The sequence below is a fragment of the Cnephaeus nilssonii genome, assembly GCF_951640355.1.
Source record: "Cnephaeus nilssonii genome assembly, chromosome: 2".
Classification (NCBI taxonomy): domain Eukaryota; kingdom Metazoa; phylum Chordata; class Mammalia; order Chiroptera; family Vespertilionidae; genus Cnephaeus; species Cnephaeus nilssonii.
Window position 1 is genome coordinate 106,676,413 of NC_137073.1, and position 20,002 is coordinate 106,696,414.

A 20,002-nucleotide genomic window follows, 5' to 3' on the forward strand; every position below is an offset into this window, starting at 1 on the left:
CTAAGGCTCAGAATCATAATGTGGAATGAAGAAAATAAGAAATCGAATAAGACTTTTAGAAAAATGCAATTTCTGTAAATTGTAAAAAATACACATGGGAAATGAGACTTTGTAGTTTTGAAGGATACACATATATCTAAATAACCATGTGAGGACAAACACCAAATACATTAATACATGTAACTAATCTGGGGAAAGAAATGACACAAGATCTTGGAGATAAATAGTGAAATAAAATAAAATGGAAGATTTTGCACAGGCCAATCATGATGGTTCTATAAACTGTGGAATGGGATCAATTTTGTACATTTAAATCTTTAAATGAGTGTGCGATTGCATTTAAAAATTATATATGTGTATTCATGTATATACTTATACAGAGACACATACACTTACACTTTATAAGCCAGAAATATATATATATATATATATATATATATATATATATATATATATATATATATATACTAGAGGCCCAGCGCACAAAATTTGGGCCTCTAGTATATAGAGGGGCGGGGGGGGGGGGGTGTCCCTCAGCCCAACCTGCACCCTCTCCAATCTGGTACCCCTCGAGGAATGTCCAACTGCCCGTTTAGGCCAGATCCCACCGGGATCCCTCTCACAATCCAGGACTGCTGGCTCCCAACTGCTTGCCTGCCTACCTGACTGATTGCCCCTAATCGCTTCTGCCTGCCAGCCTGATCACCCCCTAACCACTCCCCTGCCAGCCTGATCAATGCCTAACTGCTTCCCTGCCGGCCCGCTTGCCCCTAACTGCCTTCCCCTGCTGGCCTGGTCACCCCTAACTGCTCTCCCCTGCCAGCCTGGTCACCCCTAACTGTCCTCCCCTGCAGCCTGGTTGCCCCCAACTGCCCTCCCCTGCTGGCCCAGTCACCCCTAACTGCCCTCCCTTGCCAGCCTGGTCACCCTAACTGCCCTCCCCTGCAGGCCTGGTCCCCTCCAACTGCCCTCCCCTGCAGGCCTGGTCGCCCCCAACTGCCCTCCTCTGCTGGCCCGGTCACCCGTAAATGCCCTCCCCTGCTGGCCTGATCGCCCACAACTGCCATCCCCTGCCGGCCATCTTGTGGCAGCCATCTTGTGTCCACATGGGGGCAGCAATCTTTGACCACATGGGGGCAGCCATCTTGTGTTGGAGTGATGGTTAATTTGCATATTACCTCTTTATTATATAGTATATATATGCTCATGTGTATACTTCCATAGAGAGAGAATACACTTATACATTATATATGACCAGAAGTATTTATTTCAAATATTAATAGTGTCTTTGTCTAGTTATTAAAAATGATTTTCCTTTTCACACTTTTTCATATTTTATAAATCTCCCTCAACAAATATTCTATAATCATAAAAAAGTAAGAATCTATACATATTTTAGTGAAATGAACATTCCTAAAGGGGAAGGGAAAGGAAATTTTAAGCAATTTATTCTCAAGAGTTTTTAAGATAGAGTCAGAGATTTCTTTTCTCTGCAGTAGCAATACTTATTGCAATATCCCTTGACTGGGAAAACCATTGAAAATTCAAGTCCCCGTGGGAGATCTCACTCTTAAGTTTCCAGGTAACTGCCGACTGAAGCAATCATGTACAAAGTCCAGAGTCTCCACGGGATGTTTGTGTAACACACTGTAGGTGAGTTCGGTCCCCGCGATATGACGGCATTCCCTCCTGCTGGCTAGCACTCGGCGGGAAAGGCTTGTCTGGGTTACCATTTCAACCCTTTTTGTTGTGAGCACCTATTGTCTCCTCGGGCAATTACAGATTCGATCCCTGGCCACCACAAACTCTGTTTAAAGGTGAGTGCTATAATGGTTTTATTTGTAATCTTAATATTTCAGCACTATAGGTTATGTTTCCAACAAACTTCTCCTTTCATGTGTAAAAATTACAGAACTCAGACTGTGGGCATTTCTCTTTCTTTTTAAAACATAAGCAATAGCTACTTTGCTAAAATATCAAAAGAACCAAAGGTTCATGTTTCTTGAGGAAATTTTCTTCCAGAAACTACCTTGTGGTTTGCGATTAAAAGCAAAGCAAACATACCCTTTGGCTGAATGATCAGTCTTGTGCCTGGGCTCCCGGTCTGCACTGGCGATGGTAATAGCATGTCTTGAGCCCCTGCGGTACACACAGATGAAAGAAAAACAAGAAATAAGAGATTTTAAAAGTTTACATGAAGCTGGAAAGGAAGAAGCTGCACTTGAGAGCAAACTAGCTCATCCTCTGAACCTGTTGGGTAAGATGCCCTGAGCTGCCTCACAGACAAATCAGTCAAGGGAGGGCAAACAGGTCAAAATCAGATGGACTTCACACTACCCTGAAATTCTTTAAATGCTCACAAAGCCATTTCCATTGCTGCAATGGGATCGCAGATTTTGAGCGTTCAGGCGTGGATGCCAGTTGTGAGAAGCCTGCGGAATCGCTGCCCTTCTCCCAGGGTCCTGCAGTGGAATGTTTTTCCTCACTGTCTTCCCCTGCCCCTGAGCATTCTTTTGTTCTGTGTTTATATGACCATTGTCTGGTGATGGGTAAGTGAAATGTCCTCATCATTTTAGATAGCCCCCAAGTGCCTAGAGGTGTTGAAAGTTAACAAATAAGGAAGCATTGGATATTATATGCTGGGCCATGAATAAAAATAATTCGTAAAATAATTATCTTTCTTTGAATCAAAAGGATATTTTAAACATAAAGTAATGTCTCTGCATAACAACAGAATGTTATAAAAGGAGACACTACCAATTAGCTCTTTTATGAGCATCTCCTCAAATAAGAAGCTCTTTTTTTTTAAATCCTCATCCAAGGAGTGAGGATTTTTTTTTCATTGATTTTTAGAGAGAATGGAAGGGAAGGAGGAGGGGGAGAAAGAGAATGACTCACCCATGTGAGAGACTCATCGATTGGTGGTCTCCCACATGTGCCCTGACTCGAGGTGGGAATCGAACCTGCAACCCAGATAGGTGACCTTGACCGGGAATCGAATCCACAAGCCGTGCATAGGGCAATGTTCTAACCACTGAGCTTGCCGGCCAGGCCTCAAATAAGAGGCTTTGACATACCATCTTAATTTAGAGCAGTTTCCAAATTGCTTCAGAACAGTTACAGCCAAAGAGGAGGTAAGAATATTTTTATCTTTGTGCAGTTGTAAATGAGAACTGACATGAAATCCACCTATACTTTTCCAGCTTTGGGAAGTTCAGAGAGATAGTGGGTGCTGCGGATGGAGAATTGGAAACCTCTTGTACTTCAGCTTCTCCCAATCACACGCTGATCACACAAAATGCTCTAAGAAGTTCCCCCTCTGTACAGTTAAGAGAATTATTCTGGAAGAAATCTATTTCTTCCAAATCCAGTAAGAAAAACAAACAAATGCCCTAACTGGTTTGGCTCAGTGGATAGAGCGTCAGCCTGAGGGCTGAAGGGTCAAGGGCATGTACCTTGGTTGCGGGCACATCCCCAGTGGGGGGTGTGCAGGAGGCAGCTTATCGATGTTTCTCTCTCATCGATGTTCCTAACTCTCTATTCTTCTCAGTAAAAAAAATCAATAAAATATTTTTTGAAATGCTTGAAACTATTTAAAAAAAAAAGAAAAGAAAAATAAACAAACAACAGCAACAGCAGCCACCCCGTGTGTAGCTTTCCTTGTTGAGGCAGTCCTGCGTAAGAAGACCCCAAATTGGGGATGGAATAGGGATGGGGTGGTGGTCTGTCAAGTGGTTACACAGGGAAACTTCATATTGTTTAGAAACCTCAGCTCCCCAGGGCCTTTTAGTTATTTATTTTAAAACATTTATCTTTATTGTTGAAAGTATTACAGACGTCCTCTTCCCTCCCCGCATGGGCCCCTCCGCCCGGCACCAGGTCTGGAGCTCGGGCTGATGAGTAGGCCTCACACCATTCTGTCTGATCACAGCCTAACTTCTGTCTGACCACCCTAGTCCTACTGTCCCCGGTTCTGTGCTGCTGAGGAAAACCAGGAAAGCCGAGCTACTCTACCAGTGAACTAAAGTCGGCAGGCAAGTGCAGGGACCAGCTTAGTCATCGACATCCTGGGCCTGCAGCCCCTTACCTAAGAGTTAGATACGAAAAGCTTAGGTAAAAATCGTGGGAAGCATCTCCAATCTCTGTCTACTGTACCCAGACAGTGACCGTGAACTCTATTTCTTTGTCTCTCACTCAGAGCCCAGCAGCACACAATGGATACTCAAATGTGTGCAGATTCCATTTGAAATTGGAGGACGTATTTAGTCATATGCCAATGAATTTGATTGTTTTTATTCCAGCATTCTTCTCTGAGCTTGTAGGAAAGTTCAAAAGCTTACTGATATATTAAGAAGAAATGTTCTCATTTTAAACATATTGGAGACACATTTTATATCTGATCTCAAGCTCTTGGCTTGAACAAAAATTTATAAAATGATGAGCCCCATTTTTTATAACTGACGTATTCTTTCATCACAACTAAGAAATGTAAAATAACCTGGCCGGTGTGGGTCAGTGGATGAGCATCAGCCTATGAACCAGGATGTTGTGGTTTGATTTCTAGTCAGGCACATGACCAGGTTGTGGGCTCAATCCCCAGTAGGAGGCATACAGGAGGCAGCTGATCTCTCATCATTGATGTTTATATCTATCTTTCTCCCTTCCTCTCTCTGAAATCAACAAAAACAATTTTTAAAAATTGGAGTTAAAAACAAACTGATGTCAGCCAAAACCAGTTTGGCTCAGTGGATAGAGCATCGGCCTGCGGCCTGAAGGGTCCCAGGTTCGATTCCGATCAAGGGCATGTACCTTGGTTGCAGGCACATCCCCCTGTGGGGGGTGTGCAGGAGGCGGCTGATCGATGTTTCTCTCTCATCGATGTTTCTAGCTCTCTATCCCTCTCCCTTCCTTTCTGTAAAAAAATCAATAAAATATATTTTAAAAAAAATAAAAACAAACTGATGTTTAAATCACTTTGAATATTTAATATCAAAACATATTTTAATCTTCACATGATCATTGATTTAATTCAAAGAGCTTCTAGTTTTGAAAAATACATGACTAATAGCTACAATGAAATTTGTAACACTCATAAGTATTATTACTAATTTTAAAAGCTAATACTGAGTGGTGATCCTATACCATCCAAAGTCAAGACTCCTTCCATCACCATTTATCCCCACTTTACTCTCTTCTACTTCCCCCATCTCCTTTCCCTCTGGTAACTAACATACTGTTGTCTGTGTCTATGAGATTTTTTTGTGGGTTTTTCTTGGGGAGGACTTGCTTTAGCAGGTTTCCAGGATGTCAGGAAACTGAATAGAACTTCCAGCAGAAAGGTCCTAACTCATTCCCCAAATCCAGAAAAGTAGGAAAAACTGAAATGTACTTGAGGGTCCTGCCCACACAAAATGAGCAGTTGTTTTGAAAAGGGTAAGTTTATACAAGAATTCCCATTTTGGAATGGGAATGGGTTACAAATATATACTACATACTTTGCTTTGTAGCCTACCACTCACAATTCAGAGAAACTTCCTCCTACTGGGGATTGTAACCACAGGAATATATACCTTAAAAATCTTTAGAAATAGGATTTATACTCGTGAACATGTAAAGTTATGTGTTAACTTGCCTAAAGCGAGACAGGGAGACACCAGGGTTTTCTAAGATGATATCTGAGTCTCTAACAGAATGATTTGTAAAGGTTTGCCCCCGACAGGTCTTTGAGGTGCACGCTATCACTGCTTTTCAGGGCCTGGAGGCTCTTGGAACATGGCCAGACACCCCGTCTTGTGGTTCATCCTGCTAAGCGCCCTGATTGACAAGAGCCACGCCTGCTTCTGTGATCATTTCCCATGGACTGGGTGGTCCAGCTGCTCCAAAACCTGCAATACTGGAACCCAAACCAGATCCAGGTGGGTGTGAGCTGTGCAGCTCTGCTGTGTGCCCTGGGAAACCTCGAGGGCAGCCTTAGCAATATCCAAAAGGGCCACGCTAAGCAATGGGGCCAAACAAGATGTCTCAAAGTAAGAACGCATGAACTTGGAAGGAGTTTGTGGTCTTTTCCACATAAGGTTGAATGGAAGTCTACTTTTGTTCTCTCCATAATATCGAGGAGTTTCAAAGAAATTTAATTAAGAATCTGTGCAATATTTTCAGTTGACTATTTACTTAGAATCGCTACTCAAGCCTTTTATCCAATCAGCATATAGCTGCTCACCACCAGTGAGTTAATTACAGAGAATTTTCTGCTCATTAAACAGTCTAACAGGAGCTCAACTGCACAGCGATGCTAGCTGCTACCCTGATTGTTGGCATATACAAGAAGCCAGAAAACTGGTAGTTTTTAGTAATTCACATGTAGTAATTCAGTCTTTTCACCAATTCAGACTACTTGTCCCAGTGTTTTTTAAAAAATCTACTAGTTGTTTCTGTTCCCTGCAGATGCTCACATGACTTGAGGGAGAAAGGCATGTGTTTAATGTGCGTCAGCTATGATAACACTTTTTAGAAACTTATTTTGGAAAACTCTTTTTTACATTTGTATAGTGTGAGTCTCATTAAAAATAACCAATTGGCTTCCACAATAAACCATCCACCAAGTATGTAAAAATAGATTTGTTTAGAATATTCTTCTACTGAAGAGTCCCTCAGTAGCTGTCTCACTGTCCACCTAGTAAAGTTCAACAATAAATCCCGTTCTTCCCAACTGTGCTCTTCTCAAGCCTGTGTCACGGGCTCCTCCACCTGTCCTCTTTGCACGGCCCTTCCCTCCACCTGCTCTTCCCTTCGTTGCCGGGAGAATTCACTTGAGCTTTTCAAGATGTATCTCTCCTGTCACTTCCTCTTGGACTGATTGGCGCCACACCACTCTGATTCCACCTCGATCACTGTACTTATTACATTGAGATCTTTTAAGCAATTTTCAGGAACTTTCTCTTTTCCTTTCTTTCCCAATCAGTCTCTTCCAGGAATCCCATCAGGGCCAGCTTCATAGTGAGTGACCTAACACTTAAAAGGACTTCATGCTTGACTTAATGCTCTATCACCACTGTTTTAAATTCTTAATTTTTTAATAAGAGCAGTCTCCTCCGCCCTTTTTTATTCTGCCCTGGGCCCCATAAATGATGTACCTGGTCCTGAGTTCCATGAAGTGGTAAGAACTGTACGTATGCCAATGTACCTGATTTTTCATAAAAACCTTCTTTCCTTCTATTCACTGTAGTCAATTCTCAGTGATATTTTTCTTATTGGGCTGGAGCCACTGTGATTATACCCATTCTAAGCAGGTTTTTTTCTCACTATTACAGGCAAGTAATAAAAAATGAATACTATTGGAAGAACTCCTGTGAGCAGCTTTGTACCTTCTGGGAGACCAGAGAGTGTAACAGGCAAGCTTGTCCGATCAACTGCCTCCTGGGGGATTATGGACCATGGTCAGACTGTGACCCCTGTGTCAAAAAGCAGGTGGGTGACATGTGGACATATTCGGGAAATCGGAATCACAATAAAACGACTCGGGTTCCCAAAGGCTCAACCATCACAGAAATGCTGAATTTCTTCAAATAAACTTTCCCACTTTCTATTGAGGAAAACATTTCATTGAGCAATTTTTAAGGGCCAGAGGATTCATTTTACAAGTTTCACTGTTGTGTGACCACCAAAAGGAACTTCTGGCCCCAGTACTCATGTCACAACTGCCCAGTTCTGTGCCCTCTGAGAACACAGGGAGCAAAAGCAGGCTCTAGAAAATGAGGATTTCAGTCCAAGGTTTAAAATCAGACAGAAATCTGGAACATTAGCCAGAAGCCTGATTCCTTGCCCTTCCTCTTAATTGCCTCTCCCTATGGGAAAGTCCCTCCATTTGTTTACTGTTCCCGCTGCAATATTTACCCTCCACGAGCTTGTTCCTGTAAGGACATTGCCCGTGTGGACCCGTCAGGACAGATGCTGAGCATTCACATGTTAGGGAAGAAAAAGAAACTCATCTGTGGAGCTCCCCCTCTCTGAGCTGAACTGTTCTAGGTCCTTTCCATGCATCACCCTATTCAAACTTCACACCACATTGTGCTTTTCTCCCCGTGTTACAGATGAGGAAGTTGTGGCTCATTAGGAGCTAAGTAATTTGCTCAAGAACACATCACTAATGGATATAGGAGCTGCATTCTAAACTCAAACTTTTCTGATATCAAAGTCAGTACTTTTCAATGCTGTCATAATTCTGTCCTTCCCTGACTCTGTTCTACTCCTCACCATTTAAAATTGTTTAAAGTGTAGCCCAGCCAGTGTGTCTCAGTTGGTTGAATGCATGTCATGCTCAGGAGTTTGCCAGTTTGATTTCGGGTCAGGGCATATGCCCAGGTTGCAGGCTCAATCCCTAGTAGGGGGCTTGCAGGAGGCAGCTGATTGATGTTTCTATCTTTCTCTCTCCCTTCCTCTCTCTGAAATCAATAAAACATCTATATACTTTAAATCTTTTAAAGTGTAGAGAATGTGTCACCCTTGGTTTCCATGGTGACTTCCTTGTGCAAAAGAACCCCCAAATCCTTTCTCATTTATCACTCACGTCACCCTATCTTTGAGATATTGAAGGACTATTATTATTTCCCGGAAGAATCTGCACTCAGGAGACACTCAGTAAATATTTGTGCATTGAATTTCTATTTAACTTAGAATCATGTGACTTTAAAGTTACAAGTCTTAGAAACCTTTTTGCCCACTTCCTCCTTTTAGGAAACTGGGGCCCAGAGACTTCCTGAAGGACACACAATTATGGAATAAGAAAAATCATTAGCTAATTCAGGCAGCACCACTATAACAACAATCACTACTGTGATTGAGAAACCTAGATTTCTGAGATACATTTTGGCTTCAATCCTGCCTCATAGTTACTTAGCCTTCTCTCCTTTTCTTTCAGTTTAAGGTTAGATCTATTTTGCGCCCCAGTCAGTTTGGAGGACAAAAGTGTACGGAGCCCCTGGTGAATTTTCAACCATGCATTCCAACTAAACTCTGCAAAATCGAAGAGATTGACTGCAAGAATAAATTCCGTTGTGACAGTGGTAATGTACTTTTGGAAAATGTTCCTCCTCCACTAAAAATGACTTGACTAGCACAGAGTCATCCCAATTGACTCCAGTAAATGCTGTGATAGAGGAATCCCACCATATTTTAAGTATGGGGAGACGGAGGGGTTATGCTACCAATTACCAAGCTATTTACGTGTGAAGTTATTGCTCTCAAACTATAACCATCTTAACCACCTACCTGATTCATTTGCTTATCAAGTATTGATGCCCTGTTATAAAGCATGAGGAAGAAAAAGGAAGATGAGGGAAAGAGAAGGAGACAATACTTTTAAAAGTTAACTATTAATAAGCACAAATCTATAATCAGAATAAGCAATAGAAAAGGAGCAATAGATTTAAAAGATTTTCATATAGTTTATTACACCAAGGCTATTAATATTAAGATATGTCAGGAAGAGGGATGATTAGAGATGATGTGACAAATTTTCTGGGTGGTCCATTGATTGCCTCCAAAGGAAATTCCAAAAGAGGCAACTCAAAATTATTTAAACAATGGTAACATTCTCTCCAAGCCCAGTACTCATTCAGATTTATAAATTTGGTTAAGTTTCACTAGGTATAATCAATCCTTGAATATACTACTTAATATATGTATTGTCTTGCATAATTAATAGCTCTTCAACACTCACCATTTTTTAATAGTCTAGATCAGATTTCTGCAAACTTTTTTCACTAAAATTCCAGATAGTAAATATCTTAGGCTTTGCAGGTCATAGGTCTATGTTGTAACTAATCAGCTCTGGAATCTTAGCATCAAAACTGCCATAGATATACCTATATAGACAAATGAGCATGGCTGTGTTCCAATAAAGTTTTATTTATGAAAACAAGCAGCAGGTCAGTTTTAGTCCAAGGGCCATAGTTCACTGACCTTTTATCTAAATCGTCCATTTGAAGTTAAATTTAGAGTTCAGATGAATACAATTTACACCATTTCTGTGTACTCTGGAATGCACTGGAAAGTAAAGTATTTATAACTAGATAGCCGATTTCAAATTCCATAGAAAATTGACCCCAGACCTTGGACCTAAGCTTTTTCTCCTTTTAATCCTTGCTTCCTGCCTTCAGCTTTGCCAGTCTTTTCCAAGTGTCAGGCGAAATGTTGGTGTCAGGGTTTTCCCTCTGTGCCCTGCTCCCCAAACCTGGAATAAGAGGGTGGTATGTGAGTAGGTAGATACACAGCATACCTATATGAATAAGGTCCTGTGAGCTATTGACAAAAGAGGGAATAGTAGAAAAATCTAAGCATTATATCCAGAATATTAAGATAAAGATTTTGAAGTGAAGTTTAATTATATGAAGCTTGAAGGAGAGTTTTCATAACAAATTACCAGAAAAAACTCCTTTATTTAATAGATGATAAATTCTATAAAATGTATTACAAAGAACTGTCTTTAGGCCAAAAATATTCACAAGTTTAAGAGGTCTTTAAATACATCTATAGGCCACCAATTCATAATGAATGATTTCAGGAAAGTTAGTGGTATTAGACATAGCTGATCACTAGTTCATCAGCAATATGACCACAGCCATAGATAAAATCTAAAATATTGAAATGCATCTGCAATGGTTAGTAAGCAGCTACTTCCTGAGTGCCCCCTGCCCTGTTGTCCATATTCCTTCACAGGAAATCCTAGATTTTCCCAAGATTCAGCCATTCACTGGTTAATCCCTGGCATGGATTTGGTTGGCAACCATTTTGATTGGGTAATGCCATGGCCTATTGGTTAAATATTCTACCAAAGATGCTATACTACTATGCTCTCCTAAAAACATCCACTAGTGTCACTCTCAAAGAGAATAAAATGTTGGATGGATCATCTTTTGTCTGACTTAGGATGATATTTGGCCCTCAGTTATCAAAGAACTGTCTATCCTAAAGAGAGCTTCCTTCTTTTCTTTTCTCCCTCATAGTTTCTGTTCAGAGTCCTCCAGGAGTCCCCAAGACTAAGTGTATTCATTTAATGAGTCTTTGAGAATTACCCATGAGGCTAACCTTCATGTACTGTGCCAACTCCTCTATCAAAGTCCTCATTTTAAGCATAGAAGACTAAAGAATTTGCAGCTAGTTATAAAAATAAGTAGAGGCCCGGCAGCGGTGGGGTCCCTCAGCCTGGCCTGCGCCCTCTCACAATCCAGGACCCCTTGGGGGATATTAGACTCATGGTTTCTGCCTGATGCCCTCAGGCCGGGCCAAGGGAACCCACTGGTGCATAAATCTGTGCACCGGGCCTCTAGTATGCATATAAGATCTTTGGTTAATCTCTTCCCGCCCTCCCTCTCCTGCCTTTCCTCTGAGATCCATCAGTCTGTTCCATGTTTCCATGCCTGTGTGTTAAGCATCTGCCTCCTGGTGGTCAGTGCACATCATAGCTACTGGTCAAATGGCCAAACGGTTGCTTAGGCTTTTTATCTATAATAATAAAAGGGTAATATGCTAATTAGACCAAACATCCTTCCAGACAAAGCAGGGGCTGGAGGGAAGCCAGCCTGGGTCCTGGGTGCCTGCAGGTGGCCATGGGGAAGCCAGCCTGTGTCCTGGGTGCCAGAGGAAAGCTGGTGCCAGCAGCCAGGGGAAGGAAGGCCTACTCTTGCATGAATTTCGTGCATCAGGCCTCTATAGATAGATATAGATATAGATAGATATAGATATAGATATAGATATAGATATAGATATAGATATAGATATAGATATAGATATAGATATAGATATAGATATAGATATAGATATAGAATAGATATAGATATAGATATAGATGATATAGATATAGATATAGATATAGATATAGATATAGATATAGATATAGATATAGATATGTCATTGCAATAACAAAAATCAGTTCAAGTACATAGGAAAAACATGTACAATTTCTAAATGACTACATGGCTTCAGGTGTGAGTGTATATGTATTATGTATATGTTCTGGCTAATTGCTGACTTCTGCAAAGTCTGCACTATCCAAACTGCCCTTCATCTTTCCCACCCCTTCTTTAGTAGAGGATATACAGTGTGTGTGGCTTACAATATCTCTTCTCTGGTGCTTCCTACTCCATTGAGTTTTTGTGGCCTGAAACCATGTGACTTAGCTGTGTCCCATCAGAGCTATATCGCACCTGCCACTCATTCCTAAACATCACTCAAGGGACGTCCTATTGCTTTCATCCCTACCCTTGTTAATAGTCTTTTCCAATATCCCTAGAAGTACATATGGATAGAATTTCTTGTGTTCTAATAAATCTGGTACCCTGCTCACAACTAATGAGAACTGTATCCTGCATGTATAGCCCTACCTCAGTTCAATAAAATAGGATTTTTTTTTTAGTGTAACCATATCAAAAATTAGCTTTTGCTCAAATTTGTAAGTACCAGGTTCAAAACATTAAAAAAATATAATATTTGGGGGTTTTTCCTTTAGTAAAAACATCTCTATTTAAAACTAAATTACCTACTCTGTTCTGCCCTAAAAATAAACAAACAAATAAAAAACTAGAAATGTGCTCTTTTAAAACCAGAGTATCTGTCAGGTTATATCCTGGGGTTAATACAAATTCTGTTCTCTCTATATTTTCACTCTTATATGATGCTGGGATGGGTAGCCATAATTCTTTATAATGTTAGTCTAGATATAATACAGGGTTTTGAATAATCAAAGAAGGGCTTAATTACTTTCTAACATTCTACCTCCTTAGTGAAAGTTATTAACCAAACAAGATGAAACTAAGTGCTTTCTGGGAAACTCTCCATTAATAAAAAAAAAAATGTATTCAACAGAATACTCAATTTCCCCAAGCATTTCAGTGAATCCAAATAGTCACACATAGCAATGGTGAGATGCTGATCACAACCTAGAATAGTTAACTAGGTAACCTTGAGTAAAACAATGCATTGTTGTCAGTGAGACTGTAGGACGCCAGTGCCCCTGGTTATAGGCAAGAGGGTGAGGGCAGGAGAGGGGCTGTGTATAAGGCATTTCAGTTTCTGTAATATATGCTTACAGAAATTGAAATGCCTTATGCACAAGGATCCTCATGAAATTCAGCAAGTTTAAAAGGAAAAGGAATTATTTAAGTACACGAAGCTTGTCCCATTTCCTAAACTCACTAATTTAACCTGCTACCGAATGCTATAGCACCTAGGCATTTAACTTGTCCAAAAATAATTAGATTGAATAAATTATATGTAGTAAAGCAATTATATTATGTAGTTATATATGACTACATAATAAAAATATACTAATTATGTATAGTAAAATAATTACATAGTGTAAAATACACAGTTAATAAGTGTGCAATTTTATTTTGATGAGTGTATACATACATGTACATGACCCCCAATCAAGATATAGAAAATATCCATAAACCTGAAGAAGTTTCTATTCTCCTCTTTCCAGTTAATTCCTATCCTTATTTTTCTTCCTTTTTTAGTTTTTTTTTTCCTTTCCTTATTCTTGTATATCATATGAAGAAATCCATGGCATCACTCTTGTGTGTCTGGCTTTGTTTGCTCAACAAATAAAATTTTGGAGATTCAGCCATGTTACCATATTACGTGTGTGTGTGTGTGTGTGTGTGTGTGTGTGTGTGTGTGTGCATGCGCGTGTAATTAGTTTTTAACAATAAAACAGTGACCTTGAGTCTGCTATCCTGAGTCAGAACAAAATTCTAAACCTACAATTCATTTTCTGCTACAGAGCAGGATTTCTGTAGAAAGCTTACTGAAATGGGAATGGGATTCTAGATCTCATTTTCTTATTTAAGCCAATCAGCCCCATGGTGACTAAATAATCTATGGTGAATCTTTTAATCCTAAAAAGAAATGGGAGAAAATACAAGTTTATCATTCTATTCCCGTATGTTCCTAAATCTTTATTAAAAAATAATGAAAACTTAGGTGGGTACTTAGTGAATTATATAAATGTGTAACCACTATGCTGTATACCTAAAACTAATATAATATTAAATATCACTGTAATTGAAAATTTTTTTAAATTTAAAGGAGTAAAACATGATCTTGGATGAGTTCTTGTTAGAAAACCTGCTGTTAACTTTTTCTTGAGGTTTAAATCACAAGCGTTTCAGATTAATAAATACCTTAAATAATCAATTGTGGTCAATGTTGTTCGCTTTCCTTGATAGGTCGTTGTATTGCCAGCAAATTAGAATGCAATGGAGAAAATGACTGTGGAGACAACTCAGATGAAAGGGATTGTGGGAGAAAAAAATCTGTATGCTCACGGAAGTACATCCCCATCCCTAATGTAAACAGGATGAGCACTGGGTATGTAACATCTTTTTATCATTTGGGGGAATAACAGCGTCTCAGAACTGAGTTGGAAGCAGCAATGAAGTAATGATACACCTTGTCTGCTTCCTCATTCACCTCTTTCTACTTTTACCAGCCCTGCCTCTGGCACTTGGCCACCATACTCGGGCAGCATGTGGCCATGATCCTCACTCCTAGGGAATGAAATTATTTAGCATTTTCACATTTACCTTGTACCAGGCAATGTTATGGGCCCTTCATACTTGTTTGTTTTCATTCTCATACATCCTTTTGACAATTCTGGAGAGGATCAGGGCAAACTGGTGGGAGGCCAACCAAGCTGGGTGGTGCCTGGGTGGATTTTTGGGGCTAGGTCTTGAGTGAGTGAGTAACCACTAAGAAATGCCAGGAGCAAATGGAGAATGAGGGTATCAGAAGAGTATGCCTATGACTGTGTTGAAAGTTGGAATACTAGAGAATTAAAACCAGTTTTCAAGGGTTATAGTCAAGCCCTGAGTCAATAATAGGAGACCAAGCCGGAAGAAAGGGCTTAGCCAAACATAGGAAAAAGGGGTGATAAAAACAATGGTGGGGAAAAGTTAAGAGAGTTAGAGGTTAAATGAGCATGGCTAGGGTGTCCAAAACTTTTCTCACATAAACTATATGATGCATGGGCAGGCCAGTATAGTTTAAAAGCCAAAGGTCAGACCTGCATTAACAGGTGGTTCGTGTTCAAGTAATGAGGTCATTGGAGGTTTGGCAAGGGATTCTAAATTCATTACACTGAGCCAATGGCTTAGAAAACTTTAGAAAATGTAAGTGAAGTCAGTGGAAAGAGAAGAACTGAGCCTTAGTTGGAAGTGTAAGAAAACTCAGTACAGCCCTGACTGGTTTGGCTCAATGGCTAGAGTGTCGGCCTGCAGACTGACAGGTCCCAGGTTCGATTCCAGTCAAGGGCAGGTACCTTGGTTGCAGGCACATCCCCAGTGGGAGGTGTGCAGGAGGCAGCTGATAGGTGTTTCTCTCTCATTGATGTTTCTAACTCTCTATTCTTCTCCCTTCCTCTCTGTAAAATATCAATAAAATATATGTAGTTTAAAAAAAAAAAAGAAAACTAAGTACAGATAATCTCCTGTTCCCATAATAAAGAAATCTCCCTTCAATTTTTTTGGCCAGAAGGCAAATAGTTTGCTATAGACTTTTATTGCTTTGTACTGGACTTTTTTTTTTAAGTTTTCACTTACACTGCCAGACTTACATAATATGAAGCCTTGAGGCATCAAAGACAAACAGCAGCCACTGCAAATACAACCTCATTTGATTAGAGTGGATACCAGAAGCTATAGAGCCAGACTCAAGGACAGCAGTGAAATGGAACGGCCATTAGCTTGGAAGTCAGGGAGCCAGGTGCAGGGCCGCGTTCTGCACTAACTCGCTGCACCATAGCCAAGTTATTGAACGTCTCTCGGCGGCGGTTTCCTCACTGGTGTGTCCAATGACTACCGGCTTTTCTGAGGTTCTGTCCTAAGAATTTCTAACTTGATTTCAATGAGAGCGTTTCAACAGCATCTTCTTATCAATGTGCAGAAATGGTTTCCTTTTTATTTTTCCTCTCCCTGGGAGAAAAACCTCAGCCAAAACTCCCACTGAGTAATCATGTTTTCTAATGTTCTGATTGATGAAGGGTGACATTCCAGTCTCATCTCTGGCTCAGTGGGTCTTGATCTAGAGTGCAGATGGGGAGGACCACACGCTATGTGTACTTTGACAGAAGGCCTATGTGGCCTCTGCCAAGCACAGCTGCTGTCCTACGGATTCTCAGAAATGAGCAAAACCTGCTGGCTTAGGACAGCCAGTCCTCTCCCACTCCCCAAGAACTGAGAGTTTTGAGAGCTGCTTATTGGAATCTCTTTCTGCTGGCCTGAGAATCTCTGCCCCCTCTCTCACACATTTCTCCCCACAAAAAGTAGCTTCCTGGATGCCTGTACCTCTTTTTAAATGGCATCTCCCCAAGGAAGAATTTAGCAAGACGGAACAACATTCTTTCATTGTTAACATCAGTCATCAGGTCTTAAACCTGAAGCAAGAGTCAGGCAATATTATCATGCTGTTTATTTTTTTCACAGGTTCAGCCAAGGCACAAATGCACACACACGCATACACACACACACACATGCATGTACAAGCATATATACATAATTTTAAAATAAATATTAAAAGTCACAAAATATGACACACTAATCCAAATAAGATAAAATTCCTTTCAAAACCTACAATATAAAAAAACCGCGATATATTTGAAAGACCAGAATAGTTAAAGTAATTTAAATACCACAGAGGGGAGGAGAAAGGATAGGGCTGAAAATGGCTGCACAGTTGACTTAACTCATAAAAGGTTCCTCGAGCCTGAGGGAGTCACCTCCATGGAAGTCCTATCTTCAGGCTCTCAGCAAGCAGCTACCCTCTTCAGAGCTTCCTCGTGACCTAGGAGCCACTTTTGTTAAGCCCTTTGTGTGTGACAAACTTACAAGTACATAGCATAAGGCAGTCTAAGGTGAGCAGTTCCTTCTTCCTCACTGATCCCTCTTAAGTCAGAAAACAAAAATGAATGAGTCTGAAACACCTGTGTTTGTCATGCTAACCTGAGTAGTTTGGAAACTTCTTCCCAGACCAGCTCCTCATACTTCCTCCCTCAAGTACCCATTTTGATAGAACTTCCAATATGAATGAGGGCACACCTCAAATGGTGCTCACAGCTATTGGGGTATGAGAAGCCATAAGAACCACTCCCTTTTTTTTAACAACTTCAATGAGCTGTAACTCGTGTACCAGCCCTCCTCCTGTGTACCTGCTTTACTCCCACACCACTACCACACTCACACTTCTGACACCAGATGTGTGGGCGCTCTCCCCCTTGAAGCAATTCTCTGTGACACCAGTTGGGTGTCCTACAATTTAATTCAATTATGACACTATCTACCTGGATTTAGTGCCGATGCCACAGGTTAAGGACTCAGTCCCACAAGACTGCCCCCTTCTTCCCATGCCACTTTACCTATGCTTCTGATACATTGAAGGTTCCCACTGACCCACTCCTTGGGTTTGATTAATTTGCTGGAGGGGCTCGCAGAACCCAGGAAAACAATCTACTTACTGTTTACCAACTTATTATAAGCGCACATCTTAAAAGATGCAGATGAATATCCAGTTGGGTGTCATGAGTAGAGCAAGGTGTGTGGGAAGGGGCTCTGAGCTCTCATGCCCTGTCTGGGTGCACCACTCTACCTGCACCTCCATGTTTTCACCAAAACGGGAGCACTCTGAACCCTATCCTTTGGGGAGTTTTTGTGGGGAAGCTTCATCATGTAGGAATGATTGATCCTTAACTCCATTCCCAGCCCCTCTCCTCTCTCTGGAGAATGAAAGATGAAGCTGAAAATGCTAAGTTTCTAATAAAGGTTTGATTTTTTTGGTTACCAGTCCCCATCCAGGTGACCACCAAGAGTTACCCGGTTAGAAAAAAAAGACACTGCACTAATAGATACTAGAATTGTTGGGGTGACCACTTTGTAAGTTTTATAAATGCTGAATCACTATGTTGTATGCCTGAAACTAATATAATATTGTATGTCAACTGTAATTGAAACATAAATATTGAAACAAGAAAAAAATCAAAAAACACCTCTATCACCCGGGAAATGCCAAGGGATTTAGGAGCCCTGGGTTATAATCAGGGGTCAAAGACTAAATACTAGAACAAAAGATGCTTGTAGTGCTCTTATCACTTAGGAGATTACAAGGGCTTTGGAGCCCTGTGCCAGGAATCAGGGACAAAGACCATTATATATTTTTTCTATTATTTCACCATTTGTAATCCATCAATACCAAACTTTTTGACACAAAACTTCTTCTTTTCCCACAAAACACATATTAATATCTATAAGAATTTGGAAAACTATTAGCACCTTGGATGACTTTTTCATCTCCCAGGAAACAATATCTTAAATACTTGATTTGTACTAAACTAACTAATCTCTATGTTTCAATTTCCTCATTTGTAAAATGGTTATAATAATTATATCTATATCACATGCTTATCATAAGTATTAAATTAATATAATATTAAATGTAGATCAAATAGTGCTTGACTTATAGTATATAATATGCAAGAATTTGTTAAATGAATTTTATATATTATTGCTTGATAAAACAATGTAACTAAAATTCTATTAAAATATTGCTATTACTATTTTAGTATTAACTCTCTATAAGAATTTCTTTACTGTATCCTTCTGAAAGAAGTGGGCCTAGACTGGCATTAGTTATATAATCATTTATCTCATAATCGGCTTCCAAAATTTGTACTGGTTTCCTAATACATGAAATAATTATCAACCCGAATTTTATTTCATGTTGAAAGCCCAAGACAACTATGTGAGTGGAATAAGGAAACCCTGCCAGAACCCGAGGGGCTGAGTCTTGGTTTCTAGCCCTTTCTGGATGTTTCACCACAGACTAGAAAAAAATGGGCTTTCCTCCAAGTCATTTGTCACGAGTCAAAAATGTCCACGAGAGGTATTTCTTTCATATCAGTAAGGTAAATTTTCAAGATTGCTCTGCATCTATTGAATTCTTGAAAACTACTTTATTTCTAGGTTTAATTTTCTGGCAGGAGAGCCCAGAGGAGAAGTCCTTGATAACTCTTTCACTGGAGGAATATGTAAAACTGTCAAAAGCATTAAAGCAAGTAATCCTTACCGGGTACCAGCCAATCTGGAAGATGTCAACTTTGAGGTATGACAGCCTACCACAGTGGCAGGCCAGTGCCAATGGTGATTTAAACTAAATTCCCAATGAAAGATTAGTGATGAATGAAGGGACAGAATAAAAAGGTAATGAACATTTTTAATGACCTGTTAGGTGTTAGTGTTTAATCCTTCCACAACCCAGTAAGGTCAGTGTTATTATCATCAATTTACAGGTTAAAAAAAAACAACTAAGATAATTAATTTGCCCAAAGTCAAACAACTAGTAAGTAGCAGATTAGAGATTTGATCCCAGGTTTCCCAAACTCCAGAGTTCATGCTGTCCCCAGCGAACATACAGCTGTAACATATCCCCACAAAGAAAAACGGCGATTTATTCAGAATTTTCTCTACCATAGTTCTCTCCCTCAAGTAACCACAAAATTTAGATATAAAAGAGTGACTGCCTCCTAAAAAATCAAATAAACCTAAGTATAATAGAGGTGGGTCTGCCCCTTTTCTTTCTATGTTATTAGTTGATTTGGTTTTCTATGTGTTTCCCTAAGTGGTAATGAACATCATACTACATACTCCCAGAATCTGGCCCAGTACCTTACACATAATAAGTGCTCCATACTTGTTAAACAAAATAATCTATTTCTTTTAATTTATGACTAGAGGCCCGGGCACAAATTTGTGCACCAGTGGGGTCCCTTGGCCTGGCCTGCGGGATAGGGCCAAAATCGGCTCTCCAACATCTCCTGAGGGTTCCCAGATTGCGAGAGGGCACAGGCCAGGGTGAGGGACTCCACTGGTGCATGATTGGGGCCAGGAAAGGACTTGGGAGGTTGGCCAGCAGGGGAGGGACTGTGGGAGGGCTCCAGGGCATGTCCTGCTCATCTTGC

The 20,002-nt window shown here is 40.3% G+C and overlaps 1 protein-coding gene across 2 annotated transcripts in view; it reads left to right on the forward strand.

The window, feature by feature from the left end:
* Positions 1–1,691: 1,691 nt before the first annotated feature.
* C6 (complement C6) overlaps positions 1,692–20,002 on the forward strand; it is a 46,744-nt gene continuing 28,433 nt past the window's right edge. The window contains exons 1-6 of one of the 2 annotated variants that reach the window (XM_079798469.1): positions 1,692–1,817; positions 5,720–5,915; positions 7,311–7,467; positions 8,918–9,062; positions 14,226–14,367; positions 19,008–19,146. In XM_079798469.1, the coding sequence (XP_079654595.1) occupies positions 5,773–5,915; positions 7,311–7,467; positions 8,918–9,062; positions 14,226–14,367; positions 19,008–19,146 (726 nt within the window). In that variant the 5' untranslated portion in view covers positions 1,692–1,817; positions 5,720–5,772. The remainder of the gene's footprint in view (positions 1,818–5,719; positions 5,916–7,310; positions 7,468–8,917; positions 9,063–14,225; positions 14,368–19,007; positions 19,147–20,002) is intronic. The other variant, XM_079798470.1, reaches the window with a different exon arrangement.